We start from the raw sequence: 24792 nt of genomic DNA on the forward strand, positions 1-24792 counted from the left end.
TAATGATGCAACTGACTATAGGGCAATTTCATTATTTGGGCTAAAAGTACTCATGTGGGGAATTGACAGAGGTACCCTCTCAAAATAGTGTGATAGATCTGAAGAAAGTTGCTTCTAACTGGTTGCATTTTGGGGATGAATGCAGAGATTTTCTGGAACGAAAGAGGTAGAAGCAGAGAAATACAGGAAGACAGTGAAGATGCACTGATTAAGATATAATTGAGTCACTCTGGATAATAATGCATAATTGCATTATTTCAATTAAGAATTTCAATTAAAATTGAAACCTACCACTCCCACTCCCACCCCATAAACAGGGAGCAAGTCTCCCAAATATCTCCAAGTTTTTCATTAAATTTATTTTTGGATATGTGCATCTTTGATGGGTTTGCTTCATGAATGATTGATTTCCTCATCTGATTTTTTTTACTGTTATAGTCTGAAGTTTTGCTTTAAAACACAAGAATTTGAGTATAGGATATATATAAAGGAACTTTTGATCAATTATTTATGTAGAGATGATAATTATTTTTTTTTTTGGAGGAAGACTTAGGAAGAATGAGAACAAATGAATGGGTGATGGAGCCTGATACGTGATGAGACTGAGGGATGCCAGGTGCTTTGGGTAGGATTAAAGACGGGCAGAAGTAGAGAGCAGTGGTGTCCTGTTGAGGAATGTGTATATGAAGTCAAAAATCCTGAATTTCAGAATAGGACCAAGGAGAAACACTGGCAGGTTTAGTGAGTCATGTGGTCCCTCCTTTAAAGATGGAGAGAATAATCCTGATTCAAAGACTTCTTACATAAGAAAGATAAACTTTATTTATTTCTCCCTGAAGACTTTTGGTTTTTTTTTTCTTTTTAACCATAGTTTATGGCTTTGCTAGCTAACTGGAAATTCTATAGGAAAACGTCAATCCATTTCAATTGTTCGCAAAACCAGAAGTCTGCCTGATTTCCTGCCTGTTCACATCTCTGAGGTTAAACTGCCTTTGAACCAAGAGCTCAAGTACTATCAGGCTTCAGTTACACTGCAGCCCTCCCACACAGATGCCATGCAATGCCATGAATGCAGCATGCCTGAGGGGCCCAAGGGTGCCTGCTCCGGAGCCCCTGGTCTCCCAGGAACGTCGGCTACAATGGAGCCCCTTGGTCCTGTCCAAGTCTCTGTCCCATGCAGGGTAGTGAGAATAAATGGTCTGCTCTCGCTTTTTTATTCTGACCCCAGAGTAACAATCATTGCATCAGAGTTGTAGGAATTCTTCATTTTGGGGTGCTTGTTTCCAGACATTGTATTTTATGTTCATAATTAACATTCTGTGTTGAGCAAGCTGCCTGGTCATATGAAAAGATTTGCTGAAGGACCATGCTTTGAACCTAAGTTAAACCCCAAATCCACCAGAAAATAGATAGGAGCTCAGACTGTTCATGTTATGACCTTCTTCTTCCTCTTCTCTGGCACAACCACTGTGCCAGGGTTGGTGCAGCAGACAGGTAAAGCCATATAGTTCTGCATCAGCTAGATTACAAGACAGCTATATGTGTCTCTTGTGCAACTGATTTTATTCTCAGACATCCTTGGGAACTGAGTGTCGTATGAAAGGGAACTAGCAAAGATTGCATAATAAAAATTAAATGACTCCACTGCTGAGCTCACCTTCAGGTAATAAATGTCTGAAAAAACCTTGTCACAGTGGTCACTGAATTGTCTTAAAAAATGTAGTGAGAGAACTAGGTTTGTGCCTCTATAATATTGATTATTAAGGTCATTTACAATAAAAGAGAACAAATCATCACTTGGATCTGCAAAATTTAAGGCAAACAACTGTGCTGTATTTACAGCTTCCAGCTGTCATTACTGTATCTCATGACTAGACTTCTAAATCCTTTGTCCACAAAACAAAAAGACTTGATCAACATTACAAGATTCTCATGTGTGCAATTGCTTCAATCCTTATCACCAACCCATTTTGGTAGGTATACTTACTGTGTACTTTGAAAATGAGAGTATTAGAGTCTTCAGACTTTCTTGACTTTATGGCTTTTCTGATGAATTCCAGCTGCAACGTCTGTTACTGCAGCATTGGTCAGTGTGTACCACCACTGGTGCACATACTGATTTTGCACTTAAGCAAAAGGCACAACCTCTGTACCACCACTCTTTTATGTTATTTTATAATACCCTAATCTCACAAAAACATGTGCTCATCTTTTTTAATATACACCCCCTTTATGTTCCTATGAGTCCAGGCAGGTCTTTAAAAGCATAAAGTACATGAATTAAATTTCAGTATGCTTTGTCTGGGGAACCACTCAGCCCTTGGATTTCCCATTGATGCATCATCAGAAAGTCCAGTACCTAACTGAAATAGTTCATCCTGGAATTATTTTTATTACAAATTTGAGGAGATTTGGTAACAGTGTGACCATAGCTGTCCCTCTGCAGAAGATCAGTACATACTCATCACAGAGAGCCTTGTAAGATTCCTGTTAAATGCTTTTCCTTTGCTCTGAGGAAATTATCAGGGCAGCCTTACAGTTCTCTGAATGGGCATATTTCTGCAGAACATCTAGCTGAAGAGTAACTGCAGTTTTGCCAGCCCCTCTCTCTAGCTGAAAATGCCATTATGCAGAGGAGCCACTCCCAGGATGTTCCAGAATAAAGAGAGGAAACTACTTTTGAAAATACTGAAGGGGTACTTCTATGGTTTCCCTTTTTTCATAATCTTTATAGGCCTGCCTACAAAACATTTGTGTAGGTACTCTGAACAACTTGCACAGAAAGTTTGCTGTTAATATATTTGTGGTATGATCGCAAATTTGATAGGCATGTTTTTACTTGGTCTTCTCTTTTAAATCAGGAGTGTTTGAATACAAAGAAAAGTGAAACAAATGCTCGTGTCTTCTGATGTTTGCTGTTCATTGCTCTTCTCTGTGTTTTTAATATTTGATGTGAATAGCCAGTATGGTAGTACTTTTTCATTACAGGGTTGCTTACTGGGGTCCCATCAGAAAGTTTGGCTTACTTCTTAGTGTGTATGGGGTCAGGATCAAAGTGTGGGCATGTAGAAACCCTCACAGGGCTGATGTTTACAGCTCAGCAGAAAATGTGATTACCCCTGAGAATTACTATTGTTGTTTTAGTGGCCATCTGCTGTCTCACTTCTCTGAATAACTGCTCCCCTTTTTTCTCTGTCCCCTGACCACACTCAAATAGGTGAAATGGTGTGACTCTCCACACACTGTACTCTTCCACCTGCGATTTATGCATATTCTCTTTACTAATGATCTGGAGTATCTCAGGCAAGGGGAGTAGGCTTCAACATCTTAAGAACCTGCCAGGCATGTTCTTGAGAGAAGCTGTAGAAGGTCTATTCATAAAGGCTTGTGGGGATAGGACATGGGGGAATGGGTATAAACTCGAAATGGGCAGATTTAGGCTGGACATTAGGAAGAATTTCTGCACCATGAGAGTGGTGAGACACTGGAACAGGTTGCCCAGGGAGGTTGTGGATGCCCATCCCTGGAGATGTTGAAGGCCAGGTTGGATGGGGTCTTGGGCAGCCTGATCCAGTGGGATGTCCCTGTCCATGGCAGGGGGGTGGAACTAGATGATCTTTAAGGTCCCTTCCAACCCTAACTATACTATGATAATAATCTGCAAATTTAGTGAAACCTGAGCTATTCTTGCTCAGATACTTTACATATTTAGGTCCTGCAAACAGAAAATTACCGTATAATCTATGTAATAAAATTAGCACGAATTTAATATTTGTGATTGAGCATTATGTCTGCTTTGGACTACCACAAAAATCAATATAGCAGTACGTAATATGTGTTGATATTACATGTTATGTATATCAATACATTTCCATAGACAACTCCTTTCACCACTGTTACAGAAGCCTCACTTTTCAACCCCTGCTATGGAAACAGATATTCTACTCAAAGTAGTGGTGGGCTTCTGCAAGAGAATTTGGAGTGCAGGGAATGTGTGCAGGATCAGGATCTATCAGATGAACAACAATTTCCCGTTCTTTTTGAAGTACATTTTGCCCGCCATGCCTGAAGCAGGCTGATGATTTTCAATGTAGAAATCCATGTCAGAGGCTAGTGTTTAAGGAAGTCATGCATGATATGTCCAAATAGATTCAAAGTGACTTATATTGGTTATATTTGCATGCTTGCTAAACATGTGGATGAGGCTGCCTTTGATTCATGACCCAAGGTTGCATATATTCTTTGTCAAGATGTTATATTCTTTTTCATATTCTTTAAAAAGGCATGGCATTTCTCCAACTTAAACTCTGGTCTCACCAAATTGTATTTCCTTAATCTGAAACATTATTGCAGATAGGCTTCCGTTCATAATCCATAATTCACTTAGTTCCATCTAATCTGTGATCATCCTCCTGGTTCATATGGCACACATTGGTGAGTTCTGTTTGTTTTGCAGTGACTCAGTGTTTGAACCCAGAGCTTGTTTGGAAATTTCTGGGTTTGCTAGTGGGAAGTAAAAAAAAAACAGTTTATGCAAATACATAATTGATTACCAGCGGGGCAAGTTACATCAGAAAATCATTGCTGAACTAGGGCTTGAGTCAACTTGCTGTCTGGACATATAGTGATTTTTGTCATCCGAATCATAATAGCCATGACATTCCAGCCTTATCACACTGTTCATGAAATAGCTTCCTTAAAAGACTAATAATAATCTCCTCTGGTAAAGATGTCTTGCATACTTTAGCTTGCTTACTCATGCTCTGCTTTACTGAATTCATGAACACATACTTCCTGGAACAGCTGCCACCCTTCCTAAAACTCTTGGTTTCCAGGCCCTGCCCTAGTGACTGTCCATATATTTTTATCTTAAGTAGGCACTGGGGCAGGAACAAGAATTCACTTTTTTTCCACTATTCTTGATTGAAGTGCTCCTCTCCTTAAATTATACGGTCACGCCCTTACTTTCTTCCCCCCTGTGGCCCAAAGAAACTCCAGTATTTCATTTTATATGGAATGTTGTTGATGTTCTGGGGCTGGTAAATCTACCCTGTAGCCTCAGCCAAGACAATGGGAGATTTCCAGTCTTTCCACTAATGGAAGGAACTGATGCTGTATCTCTCATAGCTTTCAGGAGTGTTCAGATGTCTTGGCAAAAGAGCTTGGGCATCATGGCTGCACCTACCTGCTATGAAAGTGACATGCTACCATCACTGGACATTTGGGAACTTTATAATTGAAAATGCAGAAAGAGGTCAAAAGCTCTAACCAGTCAGCTTCTGAGGTGAGGAGGTGAGAAGTGAGAGACTAGGCTGAGAATCACACCCCTGGAATCAGGTCCTGGAAGTCGAAGGGAGATAGGATTTGGGCATTTAATCCTTCTTTTGGACATAGTTTTAAGCTCACGTTGTGGAACCAAAGTAAGAGAGGTTGTTTTCAGATTCATATATCTTAAGTAAAGGCTCTTTTGCAATTTGCTTCACGTCTGTCTTTCAAAATCTGCTCCTTTTGGAATTCTTGCACTAACTTAATCATATTGACCCAGAAATTGGTGTAAACTCTGACTTGGGCATGGCTGTCTGGTATACTAACTCTTATAGAAATATGATTTGTTCCTGTAAATAAGCTTGAAAAGGAGTAAGCTGTTTTGAAAACCTGACTGCAATAGCAATCAGTATTTCAGTGTTGAGTACTGGGTGAGGGAAAACAAGACCCTAAGCCTCTATCTCAACTTCTAAATCAAGGTCTTCCCAACACCTCTAGCCCTTTAATTTCCACCTCTTATTTAACAATTTTTTCACTTTATATCAGCTTTACTATGTAGCCATAGGACCTCTTTTTTGTTATTATTCATTTTTGTTGTTAAGCAGACGCTTGAAGAGATTCTGATAATATCCTTAAATTCAATAAATATCTGCTAAGGCATAAATAGTTATGAGTTACCTCTATAAATACAAAGCAAATAGATTTGGATGAACTTGATGTCTTCCAAGTTACTTGTGAGGGTGACAGGTATTTGGGATGGCCTGAACCAGCCACTGAAAAGGCGTTATACTACCAATTAACTGAAGGGGTTTTATCCATGAAGCCCAAAAGATACTTGATGGAATCGAGTATGTGATTCTCAACTGTTACATGAAAAGCAACTGCTTATGTTGCTTTTCAAAAAATGGTGAATCTTTGGCATAGCATTTCTACACAGATTGCATTTGGGGATTTTCTATAGATATTACTCTCTCAGGCAGAAAATACAGGTTGCACTACAAATACATAAGTTTTAGAGAATTATAGTGTTGTATCTTAAGACACAAGCATTGCAAACTTAGCCAAAGGGGGCTGTTTCTCTGAAGGCTTGTTTCTCTGAAGTCCTTTTGTCGCTGTGTGTTCTGTGTTTGTGGAAGTGGGATATTTTTGTAGTTGCAACCCAGTGTTAAATATTCTTTCATACAATAAATATTTAACTACTAAAATAATATTAGCAAACTAAAGATCAAAGTTACTTCTTTAATGTATTACTTATTAAGGCAAAAGCTGTAAGATGGTTTTCCTCTTTTTTTCTTTGAGATTTACTTTTTTTTTGCTGTTCCTTCCCCTTTTTCTATTATCTTGCTGTTCTGTATATTTTTATGTACAGCACCTTCTTCAGATGAGCTTGTGTTTGTGTTTCAAATTTCTTGATGTCAGATTTCTGTGCTGCCTTTATTCTCCTTTTAAAGAAGGCATTTAACTTATTGGCTGCACACTGTCTTATTGTTAGGAAGGGCTCGCTCTGTTCCAAAGTCTTGGATATAGGAATCAACTGTGGTGACACTATTTTCATATCCTCTACTCGGTAGATGACTTCTTGTGTTATAAACAGTTTTTGTTGTGTGTCTGCATATGGTCATACTACTCGGTGCGTGTTTCTTAGTAGACTGCTTAGTAAGGAAACAAGATTTAGTCAGCTGACTGACAGTTGCCTGATTACCTCTGAAAATAAGTACAGAACCTGGTAAGACATGCTAGAAAGAGCAAATAATCTCTCCTTGTCTCTTCTCTGTTGGAGATGTATTATTTTAAAACCCTCTGAACTGGCTTAAGAGGCATTTTGTGCCTATGTTTAACATACTGTCTTTGCATCGAGAAATCTGAACCCTGACATTGTTTCAGCCATCTTCCCAATGAAACTTATGGAAAATAACTAGATGTAAGGAATTGCTTGTGTGTTTTGATGTCCAGCATATGCTGACAGAAGTTTGCAAAGAAAGATGTAGGATCTCTCCCAACCACCAAGCTGTGCTTTTACTCTACCAGCTTTTTTTTTACATCTGCCTGTCTGTGAGTTGTGAGTCATTGGTGACTTCTGCAGATGGAAAACTAGCACCGCACAGGCAGGCATCCCTGATTTGTGTCATTGTGCAGTAGACAGCAATTTGCATGTCTACTGTCATGTGCGTCTGTTTGTACCACAGCATTTTACTTTGCATTCCCTCTCTAAAGAGTGACTGCTGTCAAATAAATGGGAAGGTGCCACAAGGGAGTGGGAAGAGTTACTGATCACTAGCAACTGGTCGTCTCTCTCCTTGTCTGGGACCTATTAGCACATCAGCGGGGAAATAACAGTTAGATGTGAACTGCCTTCTACATTCATCAAAGGGAAAAAAAAAGGATGGTGCCATTAGAAATGCACCATAACAGCCAAATGAGCAAAAGGAACCAAAGTTCTGTCCTGCCCCTCTGTCCTTTTAACTCTGTCTTGCTTCATCTCAGACATCTAGCTTCCAATTACTTAACTCTCTGAAAACCTCTTCCTGCCTTTATTGTTTTGCCAGTTGCTGCCCTCAATTTACTGCACTTCCCAGGCTGTAAATGTGTGGTTAAGACATTTCTGAAACTAAGTCATGTTTTTATTGTAGTCACAGAAGGAAATATCGGTATTTAAACTGCTTTCCCTGCACAGGGAGGCCACTCTTCACACCAGGATAGGTGTAGGTTGTGAATTCATGGGGAGAGGTATAAGGTAGTGCGTATGATAAAAGCTGTGAAGAGGAAAAACTAAACACACACTTAAACTCCTCTATTCATGAGATAGTACCCTTGCTTTATAAGATGTAAAGTCATTACAGCTGTTCTTCAGCTAGAGGAACACTGGAAACCAGAAAGAGTGGGAAATCAGATATGGTCATCAATGCTGGCAATGATAGTGGGTAGGTAGGAAGTATTAAAGTCTCTCTTCACTGGTAACCATGACTGCAGAAAATCATTTTATCTTCTCTTGATACAACACAGCTGCAGAGATGGAAAAGGGAAGTGAGGATGTATTTTAACATCATGCTTTTTGGGGACACTTAGCTATAATCTCTACTGTTTGGGTGACCAGCACAAGCCTGTAGAGCTTGATGTGCTTGACAAGCTCCACACAATTCTGTAATTTCTGTGGCATCATTATAATGTGTGGCACCCATGATTGCAATGTGGCTATATGACAGCATGGACCTAGAAATTATTGTGCCTGAAGCAGTTAGTCTACAGTGGGAAATAACTAGAAATTACAGACTTATGTGGAGTGAAACAGGCTGCTTCCAAGGGAAAATCAATTCAGAAACCGTGGGTTATCAGACAAGAACTTTGATACCAAAGTTACTGAAATCTAATACAAGTTAGAGATTCTTATGTTTCCTATCTGCCTTAAAATTGATTAAAATGTGGTTTAAAATTGAAAGAAGTGCTGGCTCTTAAAACTGTTATAACACACAAAAGATTTAACACCTTCCAAAAAGACACTACCCAGGGACTATGCTATTATAGAAGAATTCTGGCTTAGTTAAAAAATAAGACAAAATAAGCTTTGTGGGTGAAAACGTAGATCTGCAAGATGAACATATCAGAAAGTCTATGTAAATAGGGCTTGAATTTCTTAGTAAGCTAATTAATAAATAAGTGGTTTTTTTCTAACTTGGCTTATAGCTGGGAAAGGTAATCAATAATAAAATGTTAAAGTATTTTTTAACAAATACATGATAATAAATATATTTTTTGTCTTTGAGAACTGAAGGGTTGGTTATTTCCCCATGTTTTTTAAAATAACTTTTTAAAAGCCTTTTCTTGGGTGGCCCAGTGTCATTAAAGGCATCTAACAGTGTTATCAGTCAAGAATATATGATGATAAGGTGTTTTTTTCCTTTGACTTGACCTATCTGACTAGGTTAACAAAGCAGATTTATTTATGAAAGACTGTAGAGAGTTGTACACAAGTCTGTGAATAGCAGAAGTGATTGCCAAGAGTTTCTTGGAAGCTTACAGGCAATAGTATAGCTTGTAAGAGGTATTGGCAGTGTATTGATTTGGTTTCTGTAAAAAGATTTGAGTTAGAGTATGTGAACTTTCACTGCTGTTAACCATCCTCTCCCAGTAGGTTGTACCTTGCTGTTGGAGATCTTATGTGTCTGAAGGGCAAAGGTACTCAGAAGAGCTTTGTCCCCTAGCATCATACATATTAATCAAATGTCTGATATTTATGATTTTATTATTGCTTTACTGGGAATAGCAAAATATTTTTTGTAGCAAATCTACTGAGAAGTGTAGCTGAAAGTTTTCCTCTTCTTGAAGATGAACTATTTAGTCTTCCTTTTTGCCTGATGCATTCTGGGCAATTGTACTACCTTGACCCATGGGAAGTGGAAGTAAGATGTCATCATCAGAGTACATGGACTAACTCCAGGATGTATGTTCAGATTTTACTGCCATTATTAGAGGAAAATGCCAACATGGTAAATTGAAGAAACAAATACAGAAGTTGATGGGAAAAAGCTGAAGTACAGTAGATAACCAGTTCCATAAAATGCTAGAATTGCCATTGAGAATAAAACCTTTGTTATTTTTTCAAGTCCAGTTATCAAGTTAACCATTATTTTGGGAAGTTTACAAGTGAGGAAACTGGGGAGGGGGGTTGGTTCTACTGTCTCATATATCTTCTTGGTAATATTTGACAGAAAATTAATGCTGAACACAATGCTGTCTAAGTACCTCAAGCCTTAATCAAGCGACTTTCTTATTACTGAAGATGTTTGGTCATGTAACTGTCCATCAGCATTCTTCATGATTTCTGTAGCTTCTCTTTTATGTTAGAACAGCATATATTGTGCCCATATGCTAATTTATTAACATTGTGTGACTCTGAGCTAGTAGTTTATAGTTCATATGAGTAGATCTGTATATCCACTTGGTTTCTTACCTATGGTCCTAATCATTTAACCTTCCTATAGAAGAGTAGATGTCTTGGCCTCAAAATCTTTAATAATACCCTTCAATGTTAATCGGGTGACCTGTGATGACCTAAAAAATAAAGTAAATATTTAGCTCAGTGGAATCTTCTCTCAAAATTAAGCATAACGAAATAAATTTTGACAATTTGTAACTTGCATACTTTTGTTCTAAGGCAACAAATACTCATATCTTACAGGCTATATTGGATGTAAATGGCAAGGTTTTGGCAGCAGGGGGGCTGCAGGCATGGTTTCTGTGGATGGAGGCATGCAGCTGCCCTGTGTCTGACACAGACGCTTCCAGCTGTCTTTGCAAGGGACGCATTGTAGGCCAAACCTGAACCCATCAGCCAAGGTGGTGACACTTCTGTGGAAACATATTTAAGAAAAAGTGGAAAATGTCAAGGGGGAGAGAACACAGAGAGAACAAGAGAGTGAAGAGGAGGAGGGAAGGACTGTGGGAAGGACAGAGGGAATAACAAGATCAGAGGGGAGGACAAGGAGGTGCTCTATGGTGGAGGAGGTATTTCCCTGAAGGGGATGTATCTTGTGGATAAGCCCAATGTAAACTTTGAAGGGGCCATGGCCCATAGGGAACGCATGCTGTAGCACAGGACAAGAGTGAGAAGGAAGGAGCAAGAGAGAGAAACAGCTGTGTACTGAGCCTGACCTCCTGCACTGCTTGTGGCCTCACCAAAGAGACTGGGTGCGATCTTGCAGCAACAAGAGGGAAGGAGAGGTATCTGGAGTGAAGCTGAGCCTCAGAAACTGGGAGGAAAGTTTTAAACAAAACAAGCTGTTTTAATGCTTGTCCTTTTTGTTTCCCAATACCCAAATCAGTAATAAAATATTTATGTTGATTAGCAACAAATTAAGTTTTACAGAGTTTTGGGGTAAGCAAATTAAATGGAATAGGTGAAGCTTTATCCCATGAAGTCTGTAGAGCTGTGGAGCCGCTAACATCGCCTGTGCAGTGTCTGTTGTTAACATGAGGTTTGGCTTTAGCCATCCACCAGCAGTGTGCACTTAACCATCCCTTGTCCTTTCCCCTTTTCAGACACAGATGTTTCACTCCGTTTATTGTCTTTTGAAGTTCCCCTTTGATCCAGAAAAAGAGTGAATTAAAGTAATAGGGTGCAGACAGTTACTTCTGGTTTATTGTGTAACTACTGTCTAAAGGTGTGTAGCAAAGGTGAATGAGTACTGGCGAGTGACTCCAGATGTGTCCAAGACTCTCATATTTCATTTTTATTCCTCTCTTGCCCCCAGCAAGGCTTGTATCTTGCATTCATGGAGTAGCGCCACAATCTCTTCTTCTTCTGTGTCCTGGCTCCACATGAAAAGCATCATCAGCAAGTCAGATGTGCCATCCTGCAGCCAGCTGCATGTGATGGTTGAGGTCATGGGCTGGGACAGAAGTGGTAGCATTAGGCTGTCTCACAGTCAGCATCATTGCCCTTTCCTTCCTAGTACAGCTTTGGCACATGTCGGTCATTGAAGAAACCCAACCGTGTGTGTCACTTGCTTAGAGTTTTCTAGAAATGGATTTGTGTGTACTGTAATAAATAAACTGGTACTGACCACCTACAAGATATATTTAACTGCTCGGAGAGGAAAAACTTCAGGAAACATGCCTTAGACAAACTAAGACCTGTGTTGACTTGAGCCCAAACACGTTTCAATTGCACCTGTGTAGGCAAAGGTGCAGCCGTTATGTGTCCCAGCTGGGATTCTTATTATGGTAAGTGCAGTAATACGTGCGGAGACTAGTCACGAGAAAGAGCCTCATTGCGAGAGCCTCTCCCACATCTACAGAGTAGCAAATGAACTCTGTCCTGAAGAACTTGCCCTGGACAGGAGCAAGACAGGATAAAGGAAAAAGGTGTATCAAGGGAAGTTACCCTTCAACCTTCTCAGGAGACTCTCAATTTCTTCTCAGCTTCTTTTTCTGCCTTCTGCTACTGCTTCAATATCCCTCTTCAGCAGCTCGCATTTAACGCTTTCTCCAGCAGCCAGATGGAAACTTTCACACAAACATTCAGTGATGTGTTGTGTAGGCTTGGAGGAGGGGGAGACAAGGGGAGGTCTGACTTACTTAAATTCCTAAGAATGTCCCAATCTTGTAAAGAATATGAGTCTCCTGTATGCAAGCCTCTGGAAAGTTTATGGATTAATTGAGCTCCACAGAGGTGCCTGTATGTCAAAGTTGAACTGTTTGTGTGTGGCTCTATTTATTGTCCATAAGTAGAAGGAAAACAGTCCACTTTTAATTAATGGGGAAAATGCTACATGTACATTTACTCTGGCTTGTCTAAAAAGCTGTTTAAATTTCATTTAGCTAAATAAGTATTACCCTGAATATCAAATATAAGCCTATTCAAACCTGACTTATTGGTTCAGCTTGCACCTGTAACCAATATAACTAGCTTGAAACCCCGGAGAAAGTGCCCACATAGGGATTTGTGCTGGCTTGACATTTTAATATTAAACTGCCATAGCTCGTAGGTGTGGACCTCCCCTTATTAGCCTCCAGCAGTAAAAGTGATGGGTTTTGGTTTTACTAAAGACAGTAGCAAACATTTAAAACCTGACTGCATGCTGCACACTCTGTTCACACTATTTGGTGCTTTTGCACAAGACCACAAGTTTGCTGGCGGGGTATTCTGTTTCTTTTAAAAACTAATGTATCACACCTGAACACAAGTGTCTCAAGAGCTCACACATTTGTTTTAAATGCACCTATCAAACCAGTCCACAATAAGATCATGTCAAGATTTTCAAAATGTTGAACACAAAATGTAATTACACTGCACAAGAGTATAAAGGAAAGCCATCTGCTCAAAGTGACTGTGCATGGGGTGGCCAGCGTGGCAGCAAGATTTAGAAGAGACTCTGTTTTATAGTTAAGCCCATCACAAACTTGTAAACTCTGGGCACATCACTGCATGTGTTTCTGCTTTCCCCTAATTAGGAAGTGTGCATCCCACAACTGTCATATTTCATTAAATAAAGCATAATATTCCTAATACTATGACTTGGTTCATAGGAGTATTGTGATTGCATTTAGTACCTAAAGGAAGGGTATCCTCTAGATGAAGCTGTAGGCTTTGAGAGAGTGCTAAGGTCTGTATTGATCATATTCCTGCTGCTGTAGCCCTCACCCATCCTGACAATCACTCTAAAACCCCTCCCAGCACGTGTTGGGTTACCAGCAAGGCTTGCAGTGGGGACTGTCATTTCAAGGGACCCGATTAAGAAAAGAGAATGGGTAGCTGTGGGGCATTACGTGCCTCCTGTATCCCTAACAGACTCTGCTAACTGCAGTAAACCCAGTAGGATTTATAATTCCATTAAAAGGCAAAAAAAATATATTTTTTTGGTTTCATTATAGTATGCAATCATTCACTAACTGTGTGATCACATTGAGTGAGCTCTCTTTCTCATCCAGATTTCCTGAATGCTCTTGAAACAGCTGAATGGCAATGAAGTGTTTCAGAGTTACATTGGGAAGCACCTGGGGGCAGAGATCCTCTAGGTTATCTTTATTTGGAAGTCCAACTGCGCCCCGGCAATCAATCTTTTACTAGTAACCAGTTGTTTCTAAAGGCTTTAATTCTTTACATGTATAACAGCTGTGCTATGATTTTTTATTTTCTTGTTTGGTTTTGTACTTTTCTTGCATTGAAACTTTGACTATCGGTATCTAATTTATTTAATTTATGTAGATGAAATTTACTGTTGTGTTTTACTTATCCATCTATAGAGGTGGTGGTGTGGTTGGATACCATGGTGGCATGATATAGACAAGGCGTTTATTGTTCCAGTAGAACAGCAGTGCTTAATTACACAAGTAATGATGTAATGGTTGTGGTTGTTGGAGTCTGCAGTCAAGAGATCTGATATCAGGTTTTGGCTCAGTAGTGGATATGTGGCTTAGCCCCAGTCAGCCAGTTCTTCCTCCACTAGGAACGTCTTAGTCTTCCTTTAGGAGCATTATAAGAATAAAACCCTTTTGTGGCCAGATAGGCTGTTTAAGGGGATGATACTGTAACATCAGGATCTAGGTATCTACTAGATTAGTATTTGTCATATAATTAAAACCAAATCCTGCTATTTTACACAGAGCATTACTTGTTAATTGCTATATGGCTGCCTTTACACTGTTGCCAACAAAAGACAGAGATTATTTTCTCCTATGCCACAGATTATGGAGGATGGTAATACTAACAAAACCAAAAAACCATATCAAATCTCTTCCTCCCATACATTTCACACTCAGTAATTTTCAAGAGATAGGCAGAAAATGCAATAGTTTTTCACAATTCCATTTTTTAAGAGCTGACTAAAGACTATTTTGAAAATAGCAAATGTATAAATTATTTTATTTTTCTCCTCTTGTAAAAAAACCTAAGACAGAAGAAGTTGGAAGAGCTAGATAGCTGTCTCTGAAAAATCAAGCCAGCAAGTTTGTCACTTAGGGAAGGATTTTGGGGTGGTCAGAAAAGACAAACATGACTGAAGTGGAATTTCCAGCAAAAGTTAGGTGCTAAAGTACAAAGTTGTGATCTTGAAAAACACTGCTCAGCTGCTGGCTAATTCTCAAAGCAAGTTAACCAAGAAAATGCTGTACTTACTTCCCCCTCTCCTCCCCCTTTAAATACATAAATGGTCTTGAGAAGAAAGACTGAACCTGGGGTAACCCTGGCTCGTGTGTGACCTGACCAGCAGGCTGGAGAGCCATGTATCTCCCTGTATTCTCTCTCTGGTCCACTTCAGACAGCTTTGTGTAGTTTTGTGTGATGGCACAGCTCTAGCAGGAAGGGTTGAGGCTGCCCAGCCTCGCCCCAGAGCTAACTATAAGGACGCCTTCTGCTACAATGCCAAGCATGAGTTCAAAGCCAAGGACCACTGTGTACCCACCTTCCCCTTTCTGTTAGATTCTTAGATGAGGGCTCTGATTGCTTACTGTTGTGTGAAAGAAGTAGTTTTCCGCTGACTGTGATCCCTGTAAAAACAGATATTTTCCTTCAAGAGTGGGCTCTGCACCACCGAATTCAAGCAGAGGAAAGCGCTGTCTTCAGGCTAGGGGGAAGGCGCTGTCAAGGCAGGTTTGAGTGCTTGCATCTCTCTGCTTATATTTCCTGTTGGCTGACCTGGGCTGCTGCAGCATCTTGCATACTTGTAGAACTCCCTGCCCAGTGAGCTGTGCTTAATTCCTGCAGGGTCATTCTCTCAGCTTCAGGGAGAAGTGTGTCATGTCTAAATCCGTTATTGGATGGGACCAGAAGGAATCTGTCCGTAGGAACCCATCTAAAAATAATAAATAACACTATCTTTGGCTGAAGGTCTTCCAAGCAAAACTGCTGCATGTTTAGAGCAGCTTGAACCCTGCAGGACTTTGAAGCTCAGTCTGTAGAGAAGTATCCAATGCAAGACACTTTTCCAGGGGCTGGGATGCAATGTGCTGTGCTGCGAGAGGGCCCCTGACCAGTCAGTGGTCCTCTAAGTGGATTTGAGGTGCAGGTGGAAGTTGGATAGACCAACAACAAGAAGCTTGTATGTGCCAATTCTGTTTCAGATATTGAGAGACTTCACTGATGTAGGTACAGACCAACCTCTTCTAGTTGGCCTCAGCACTTGGGAACTGGTCTGGGGACGGTCAGTTCAGTAGTGCAGACCTAGCCTGAATGAGCAGCATTTTCTCCTTTTTTTGGAAAGTGGAAATTGTGTCGGGATGCATTGGACCAGCCTTTTGCCGAAGAAGGAGCATAACTGCCAATGCAATGGGTGTGAGCTGGCTGCCAGAAGGGTTACCAGCCGGGCCAGCAAAGATGACACTGCCCGATATCCCTTGGTGGCTGGACCACAGTGACATCTGTGGGGGTGTGAGCTCACAGGGACCTAGATCAGAGCACTTGTGATCATTGTAACAGTGGCAATTGAAAGGCAGTAGGGTGGATTAATAAAATGGATGAAGAATGGCAGTCTTACCAGGATTGAGTTTGCAGTACAAAGTCTGTGATACAGTAGGTTTGAAAAACTTTATATTTGTGGGCAAATTAAAGAAAGCATATAGTTCCATGCTTTACATGACCAACATTGTGAAGCTGCATTATGTGCAACAACTTCTGAAAAGAGGTTTCTCGAATGCCTCCATAGTTTCACTTTAAGGACTGTTTTTGCTCTACTCTTGGCTTTTTATCTAGAAAAGTTGCTGGATGTATTTTTTTATTGTTTGTCACATTTCAAACACTTATTATGGCTAGGCAGTAATAGGGCTTAGTCACAGATAGCCAATAAAATACTGGCTTCTTTTTCCTCTCTTCTTTAGGTATAATCTGTAAAATTATCTCTGAAAACATATAACAGAGTATTTTGTGCGTCTTTCAAGTAAATGGATGTTTGATAATTAATTGCATTAATTGCATAGTAGATGTATGGTCCAATTTAGAAGTTTCTGTATGCATTCAGCTTTCTGTGAGTGGTCAGCTACTGTGGGAAGATTTAGTTTAAAAAGCTGCAGGGATTAATCTTGAGGTTCTTTGAAAAATTGCCTTCTACTTTAATGTAAGTGTCACTAAATATTTTATGCGGTCTGTGCCAATTAAGATCATTAGCATTACCATGAACCGGTAACCTTAGGGTTATGTTTAAAATCATAAAAGCAGTCTTATCAAAAAAAATTTACTTATCAAGTGTAAATAAAATGACCTAAACAAAATGTGTGTCACTGTACATGCGTGCCCTCATTTACCGTCTGGTTTCTATTTTATGACCCTAGCTATGGATTTAATTTGTGCTAGTGGACAAACAATTGGACAATACTTAAAAACACAAGCTAGAATGTAGGGAAAGCTTACATCAGTCTTTCACATGCCATGTATCATGTGGGGAAAAGTGGTTTATAGGAAAGATGAGTCAAACAGTAAACATTGCATCCTGGTAAGTCTTCCATACAGTCATATAATTATAATTTCTTTTATTTTCTTCAGATTTTCCTTGAAGTCCAGCTAAGAATGCAACCAACAATAAAATGAAAAAGCTGTGCAGCTGAAGAAGCATCCTTCTACTTTGTGAAAATGTCCCTTACATTTTGACAACGATTAAAGGACAATGGGGTCAAACACACTTGGGAAGGCTGCAACATTAGATGAGCTTTTAAATGCTTGCATTGAAATGTTTGGTATGCTTTTTCAATATTTTACTTTGCTGTTTCTGAAATTAATTTTATAGTATAATCCCTGCTGTTCTCTGATTTAGCCAGTCTTTCCCTTGGCAAACAACCTTTCTATTCTGTAAAATTTTCCATGTTTTATTTTGACCCAGAATCACATGGACCAGAATTTTAATCACATGTATACTGTATTACATTTTCTCATAATGCACAATCATGGGTATAGTGTTATTTAAAACGCTGGCCTTCACCAAAAGAAGTGTTTAGTTGAATTATTCAAGGAGTTATTTCTGGCATTGATCTTTGTCTTGAGTGGTTACACAGCTGCATTTCTGACCAGTCATTTTTTTGGAAGCTTTTCCAATTCATTGTGCAATAATTGGCAAGAATATGACTTAAGGCTCATGTAATCTTTTTACTCTTATTAAAATGTGATGTACCAGGTTGGAGGGAAAGAAGTGATGAAATAGACCTTGATCCATAACACTATTAATCATGACATATGTCGCGTTGCAGCCAGATGAGTTCATGGATGGGCTTGAATCCTTTGAAATGAGGCCTTAATTCACAATGCTACATTTAGATTCTGTTGAAATGCAGGACAGTTTTTGATTAGAATGAAGTACTAATTTTTTTTCCCTCTTGGAAAGAAGCAAATATCTAAAGGTGAAAGAGATTAAATAGTCGAGGGATGGACAGATCTTGCTACTGACTGTAGTGAATACCCATATACACATTTCTGTAGACCACAATCAAACCTTTTCTAAAACCTAACGAAGATGTTAGCAGAACCTATACGTTTGTTAGTTGGAAGTTATACCTCTCTTCCTTGTATACACACTCTCTTGACAAGCGTAGCTAACGTGCGGTTCCCATTTCATACACTCATTATTGTCTACTCTCTTCTAAAATAGTGACAGACAGAGAATACTCTAAGATTGCAGATGCTGAGGAAGACTCATGTTCAGTCAGCCTGACAGGGAATAATTCTTTCTGTAGTTTCAGCAACTATATGGCAGAGACACAAGGGTCTGTAAAGCAGCTGGAGATTGAACGCTGTACACAGATGTGGCGTGCTGCTTTGACATTGAATTCCTTAAGGCAAATCCCTTTTCTAATAATCTAATTATTAAAACAAAAATATAAAGTGGCAATAAAACAAAGTGATTGTACATAAATCATCTCACTTTTTTGGTGGACTAGCTTTGGATTTGTTCTTTGGATTACAGGCAGCTTTTGTGTATGTCCATGCCCCATTTTCTTGGCTATGGCTGCTTATTTACACTGGTTTGGGTTTTTTACACTTTAAATACTTAGCACTACAATCTAGCAATAGTTATCATTAAAGGAGTGGTTTTGTGCTTTGGTTTTCTTTCCTACTTGTTTGGTAGGTAATGAGCCAGAATTTCCATTTTTGATCCTTCCTTGACTCTGCTTGAAGAATAAATGCTCCTCTCTGTTCAAGAGTAAGATGGTTAACTCATTGTTTCTCTTTTGCAGATGACAAAGGAAATCGGTGCTCCAGCCATTTGCCAAGAACCTTTCTTTTAATGCACCGGTGGTATCTGCCTTCCACTGAGCTGGCTGGCAAGCTTCTGTCCACATATCCTTTCACAAAGTTTTGTAAATCCATATCACAACACGAGAAGCAGACGATTTCTGTGACTGCTTGTAAAAACGCGTCAATTAATTAATGACAAGCAAGAGTTAGAAGTGAATTTTTTAAACCTAAAAAATGGAGGATTGTGAGCTTCTTTATGATTCTGCTCATGAACTTTTTCCATATGTACAAGCATACTGAAGCACGCTTTGCACTAACTTTGGGTAAGCGGAAATAGAGGACCAAGGTGAATTTTCAAATGTATTGTGGTGGGCTGGCCTTTGAATACTATGAACTTTCAGTGGTAGCTAAGCACCTGCATGTCATTTATACCTCTTAAAGCATTCAGTAATCCTAAGTATTATCATATTTGGTTTAGCTAGAGCTGGAAGATATTGTTCAGCAGAATATTCACAATAGTATAACAGAGGCATTTTTGCTAGGGCAAAAAACAAAGTGGCAGCCAGGAAATGCTCTTTGTCCCCTAAGATGCTGCGACAGTGAATGAAATATCAGAGTATACTGTGCTCATCTCTGGAAGAAAAGTTTGATACTGTTTTTTAGTCAACTGATCTAGTGTCAGAGTCTTCTGCGGATAAAAATAACATTACTGAATCAAGGCACATAAAGCATTCTTTAACTAGCACACGTATAGAGATGCCAGTGGGGAGAACTGCAATGAGTTCAGATTAAAAATATGCTTTTTCATGAGGTAAGCAAGCTTCTGGTTCTATAACATTTTGGTACTATGATTCTCTGAATACTATCAAAGTAGTTTCTTTTTGTAAAGATTAAAACTAATCCATGGAAATAGATAGCATTTCTTTCTTCTTTTTTTTTTTTTGCTTGATCTCCACTCCATAGTGAAAAGAGAATTTCTGTGCTTTGAAAACAATTGTTTAAGATGAGCTATCCAGCCTTTAAGACACTTTACGGCATTGAGCTGACTGAAAACTTGTGCTGTGAATTACCTGGTGTTTGAGTGTGACATCTCTTAGAGGGAGATTAGTTCAGTGCCACGCAGAAGAGAGACACATTTTGCTTTAAGATATAATCTGGTGTGTCTGAGGAAGATTGTCTCTGGACTGTTAACTTCTATTCACGCAATCACTACGTAATTTATGATTACAAGAGTGTGTTAGTTATATCATACAGGTCGGGCATGTTCTGATCCTTGCACTGACTCTCTCTGACCTGTTTCTATGGGAAAGCTTTCACATGTTAGGCTGTGCTTATGTAGGAACATTTCTCTGCCAAAAAGAAAGCATGAATTTTTAAGTTAATATGATATAAAATGCTTCCCTCAAACAACAATTTTTTCCTCCTTCATCTGGACTTCCTCTGCAAAGAAAGGTGTGGGGGGTTCTTGAAAGCAGGACTGGTAAAGCCTTTTCCATACTCCCTTAAATAGTGGAGGAGACATCTCATTTACATGGTTATCGTGGTATAACTGTTAATCAATTCACATTTGCATTGAAAAATCTTTTCTAGGCAGAGAAATTGTCTCCCTTAGATGAGACCTAAGTGCAAGTTTCATTTGGGTGTCCTGGCAGTGTGTGTCAGGCCATGGTGTGCATGCCTTTTGCGTGTGTCAACTGAGGCATCACTTCAATTTTGCATTTCAATAGAGTGCTGCTGTGTTGTGCTGTGGTGAAATTATATGATAAAGTGATTTTTGCCGCATCAGTGTCACCAGTAATTACAGAAGTTACAGGTTGAGTCCACCCTCTCTGCCCAAAGACCAGTGGGTCTGAAACAGTTGTAAGTCCTATTAAATAAAATGTTTGTACATATATGCAGCCACTGAATGTTATGCCTGAGCCCCTGTGCAACTCTTAGCCACTGTCTGTGGATTTCAGATACTGGATTTTGGAATTTCCTGCGGAGTTTAACCTGGATCTTGGGCTGATTCGTCTGACTGAAGAGTTTCAAGAAGCAGCCAGCCAGCTCGGATATGAGGATCACATCCATCTCATTGATATCTCCAGCATGTAAGGATGTCATGGGCTTCAACGTCTTTCTCTCTGTCTCTGTAACAGCAGAATTCTAGTTCTGTGCAAAATATGAAAATATCAAGTGCCATCATGATCTTCAGAGAGAAAAAAAGCAGTTACAAAAAGATTAGATTGGCTTCTAAATTTGAAGTTCCTAAAAATTTGAAATTTTAGTTGTAGTGTCACAGTAAAGAGAAGATTCTTATCTGTGTGTAAGATTTGAATATAAATTGAAAAGAAATAGTTTTCCTGACAAAGCTAGTGCCAGTTAAGTGATTAATATTACCTATTTCCTATAATTTTTCATACAGAATGACAGGCAATGTAATGGCTGGCATGTTGTGTAAATCTTGCATTTTCTCAGGGAAGATTTTTTGTTCTCTCATCAGCAACCTCTTTTTTTTCTAATGCCTTTCTGTGTATTTCCTTTCTATGATTTAACTGAATAACCTTTAGCATTCAATTCTGTAAATTTGTGTCAAAATGCAATTACATCAAAATGACTACGCTACTATTTTCTTGACATGCTGAAACGAAAATTATCTTTTAAACATCACCAGACAAGCTCTTGTATTGCATCTGATATTCTAGATTTTCTTTTAAAGTATACAATATGCATAGTGATTTTTCCTTATTTAGAAATGGTATAGTAACCTGGAAAGACAGTACTATTGATCACAACGAAGATTGCAAAACTATCTGCAAGAACAGTACCAGCGAAATCATGTTAATATTGCTGGTTAAATCTTCATTTTAAAGTATTGTCAGCAACCTCTCTATGCTCTCTGAAGTGCCTTTACTGTATGTGGGTAGGAATTATTCCATTTCTTCCAAATAAATTATTTGTCTTTTTATCCACCTACTTCGTACTGTTTTGTTAGCTGTTTGACTGAATTTTATATTGTTACGTTATTTCATGGACCTGTAGATTCATGGAGTAAAGATTAATCCTTAGTGTTATTCAAGTATTTTTTTTATTTTGTATCAGAATTGGATATGACCTGTTCTTCTTGGGTTTCCAAGGCATTTTTTAATTATGTCTTCCTGTACAATAAAGAAGAGTGCATTGTCGTTTTGGTCTGATAGAAACCTGCTATTATTTATTATTTGCAGTAGTGCCCCTAAAACTCTTGTCTTCTGTTATGCGCCTGAGCGGGTTTTACTCTGAGTGTTTACTAAGATGTGCCAGATGTCACAAATGAGAAAACTCGTAATCTATCTCTTGGTAACTTTATGTGTACAAACCATGGGCTACACTCACATGTGCCCAAACAGAAATGAGATTTGTACCTGTTTTCTGTTGCAGTCCTTCCTATGACTGGATGAGACGAGTTACACAGAGAAAGAGGATTTCCAAGAAAGGAAAAGCCTGCCTGCTCTTTGACCATCTGGAGCCCATTGAGCTAGCTGAACATCTCACTTTTCTGGAGCATAAATCCTTTCGGAGAATTTCTGTAAGAAGCCTACAATTTTGTCATTTGCAATTAGGAGCCTGTCCTTAAAGACTGTTCACATGATTTAACATTTATGGCTTTTTCCCCTCAACATTCCAGTGTAGCAAAACTTTATATTCCTTCATATGCTTAGCCATGGCTATACCAGCATTTCCTTGATGTTTTTCATGACTGATGCTTTTAGTGACAGAAATGAATTTTGTGGAGTAATTCTAGGCAAAAATTACTGCTAAAATCTACCACATCCATGTGTTGCATTAACTGATTAAACTAATATTATTGTTCAAAAACTTAAAGTGTTCTTTTTTCCTCTGAGATAAACAGTTATTTACTTCTCAGGAAACATGAGAGTCTTTGCAATTAGTAATTTCTGGATAAATTGAAATGTATGTAGTAATTCTGTAGTCTCTGTTGACTCCCAAGACTTCTTCAGAAACTATCCTTGCATTTATCAGCTTAGGATCAGAAGATAACCCAGGCTGGAAGGGATCTCAAGAGGCCTATAGTCCAAGCCCCTGCCCAAAGCAAGTATCAGCTCTGAGATAGATCATGTTCCTTGGGGACTTAGCCCATTGCGTCTTGAAAACCTGCCAGAACAGAGACAACACAACTTCTCTTTCCTCCTTCTCCCATACTGGCACTGAGAAAATTCAAATGCAATTGCTTCTTTTCACACAGGATTATATATGAATAAGAGGCAAAAACTGATGAAAATTAAAATAGAAGCTAAAGCAAAACAAATGAGTAACCCAAATGCCTAAAGAAAGACTGATTTCTGCTGACAAATACCCATATGAAAAAGTCACGTGATGCCACTGTATCTGGTGGCAAATGGAAGCAGTATGTTCTCAAGATGACAAGTTCCTCAGAAAAAAAATTGAGGCTTTTTTTAAAGTATTTAGGGGCATGAAAGAAATCAAACTCCAAAACTAAAAAAAATACGAATTTTTTTTGTTTATTTGAAGAGAGGAAGGAAAAAGAGATCAATGAGGAGCTGAGACCAGTCTAAATAGAATTGCTTTTGATGTCATTTAATAACAATCAAGGTTTATTACTCTAGACTTCAAATCATGGGAAAACACCCTACTGTGATCTGTGCAATTTCTAACCTGGAAGAAGGAGGGAGGGGCAAGCAAAAAGGAATAGATTTCTAACTAAACTTAAAACATCATTTAATTCCTTTGGGAACTCCAGAAAGAAAACTAATTTTCTTTCTTTCCTCACTGTTTCTAATTTGTCTGTTACTTCTTAGGCTCAAATTTTGATATTTCAGTTTTTTCTCTGCAACCACGTAGAGTTAATTCATCTTATACTACCCTGTAATGCAATGAAGAGGTTTGAAACATGTTTCTTAGAGAAATCAAATTATTGGGAGGAGTTCTCCCATGTAGAACTATGTGCGTGAACATACAGGGACTAAAAAATAACATCAAAAAAAGTAAGATTTAGTAATAGCTCCTTGTGCTATAGATTTTTTTTTTTTACATAGGAGGAAGCAAATAGTTAGCATATCTTCTTGGGGTGTAGTTCAAGCTCCTGTGAAGAGTGACAAATGTCCTATTGATTTAATTGGGGCCTGTTTACATCAGCAATGGAGTTGGTCAGGATACTGGAGTGGGATGAAAGCTCTTATTTATATGCTTCCTGCTTGTAGCTCTAGATAATTCCTCTAGCGTGTCATGCCATGAGGATGTCAAGTAAAACTACATAGAACAAAATGTTATAAGTGTTGAATAAATTATGGGAAAGATGTTTCCATGGAAGCAGTAATCAAGTTCATCATGCGTGCTCCTCTATTACCAAACATGTAAGCACTAAAGTTTTAAGTTCACATTTAATAAAAAAAAAACAACTGACAACAACAAGGTTATAAGAAAGAACTGATGTGCAGCAGGGTCTGCTGACCCTCAGTATTGGTTACTTTCTAAACAAGAGGAGCTTTAAGAGAAAAAAACGATCAAAGCTTTAATTTGATTCTTAAGTTGTCCACTGATGCACTGAAAATGCCTTTCTTCTGTTAGTTCACAGACTACCAAAGCTATGTGATCCATGGTTGCTTGGAGAACAATCCTACTTTGGAGAGATCTATTGCTTTATTTAATGGTATTTCCAAGTGGGTCCAGCTCATGGTTCTCAGCAAGCCAACACCCCAGCAAAGGGCAGAAGTAATCACAAAGTTTATCAATGTTGCACAGGTAAGTCTTGCATATGAGTGGTTTTCCTTCAGTATAAAGCAATAATAGAGATTATTAAATAGAGTAAACAAGTGGACTGGATGCTCTTCATGTAATTTCCTCAGTGAATAGCTTGTTCAACATCACTGCGT

At 38.8% G+C, this 24792-nt stretch overlaps 1 protein-coding gene across 3 annotated transcripts in view; it reads left to right on the forward strand.

Annotated features, from left to right (window-relative positions):
• RASGRP3 (RAS guanyl releasing protein 3) overlaps positions 1-24792 on the forward strand; it is a 63339-nt gene that overhangs the window by 14374 nt on the left and 24173 nt on the right. For all 3 annotated transcript variants that reach the window (XM_054063335.1, XM_054063333.1, XM_054063334.1), the window contains exons 2-7: positions 17237-17427; positions 18919-19018; positions 19665-19730; positions 20878-21009; positions 22319-22466; positions 24488-24661. In XM_054063335.1, the coding sequence (XP_053919310.1) occupies positions 17358-17427; positions 18919-19018; positions 19665-19730; positions 20878-21009; positions 22319-22466; positions 24488-24661 (690 nt within the window). In that variant the 5' untranslated portion in view covers positions 17237-17357. The remainder of the gene's footprint in view (positions 1-17236; positions 17428-18918; positions 19019-19664; positions 19731-20877; positions 21010-22318; positions 22467-24487; positions 24662-24792) is intronic.

This window comes from Cuculus canorus, chromosome 3, assembly GCF_017976375.1.
Source record: "Cuculus canorus isolate bCucCan1 chromosome 3, bCucCan1.pri, whole genome shotgun sequence".
Lineage (NCBI taxonomy): Eukaryota > Metazoa > Chordata > Aves > Cuculiformes > Cuculidae > Cuculus > Cuculus canorus.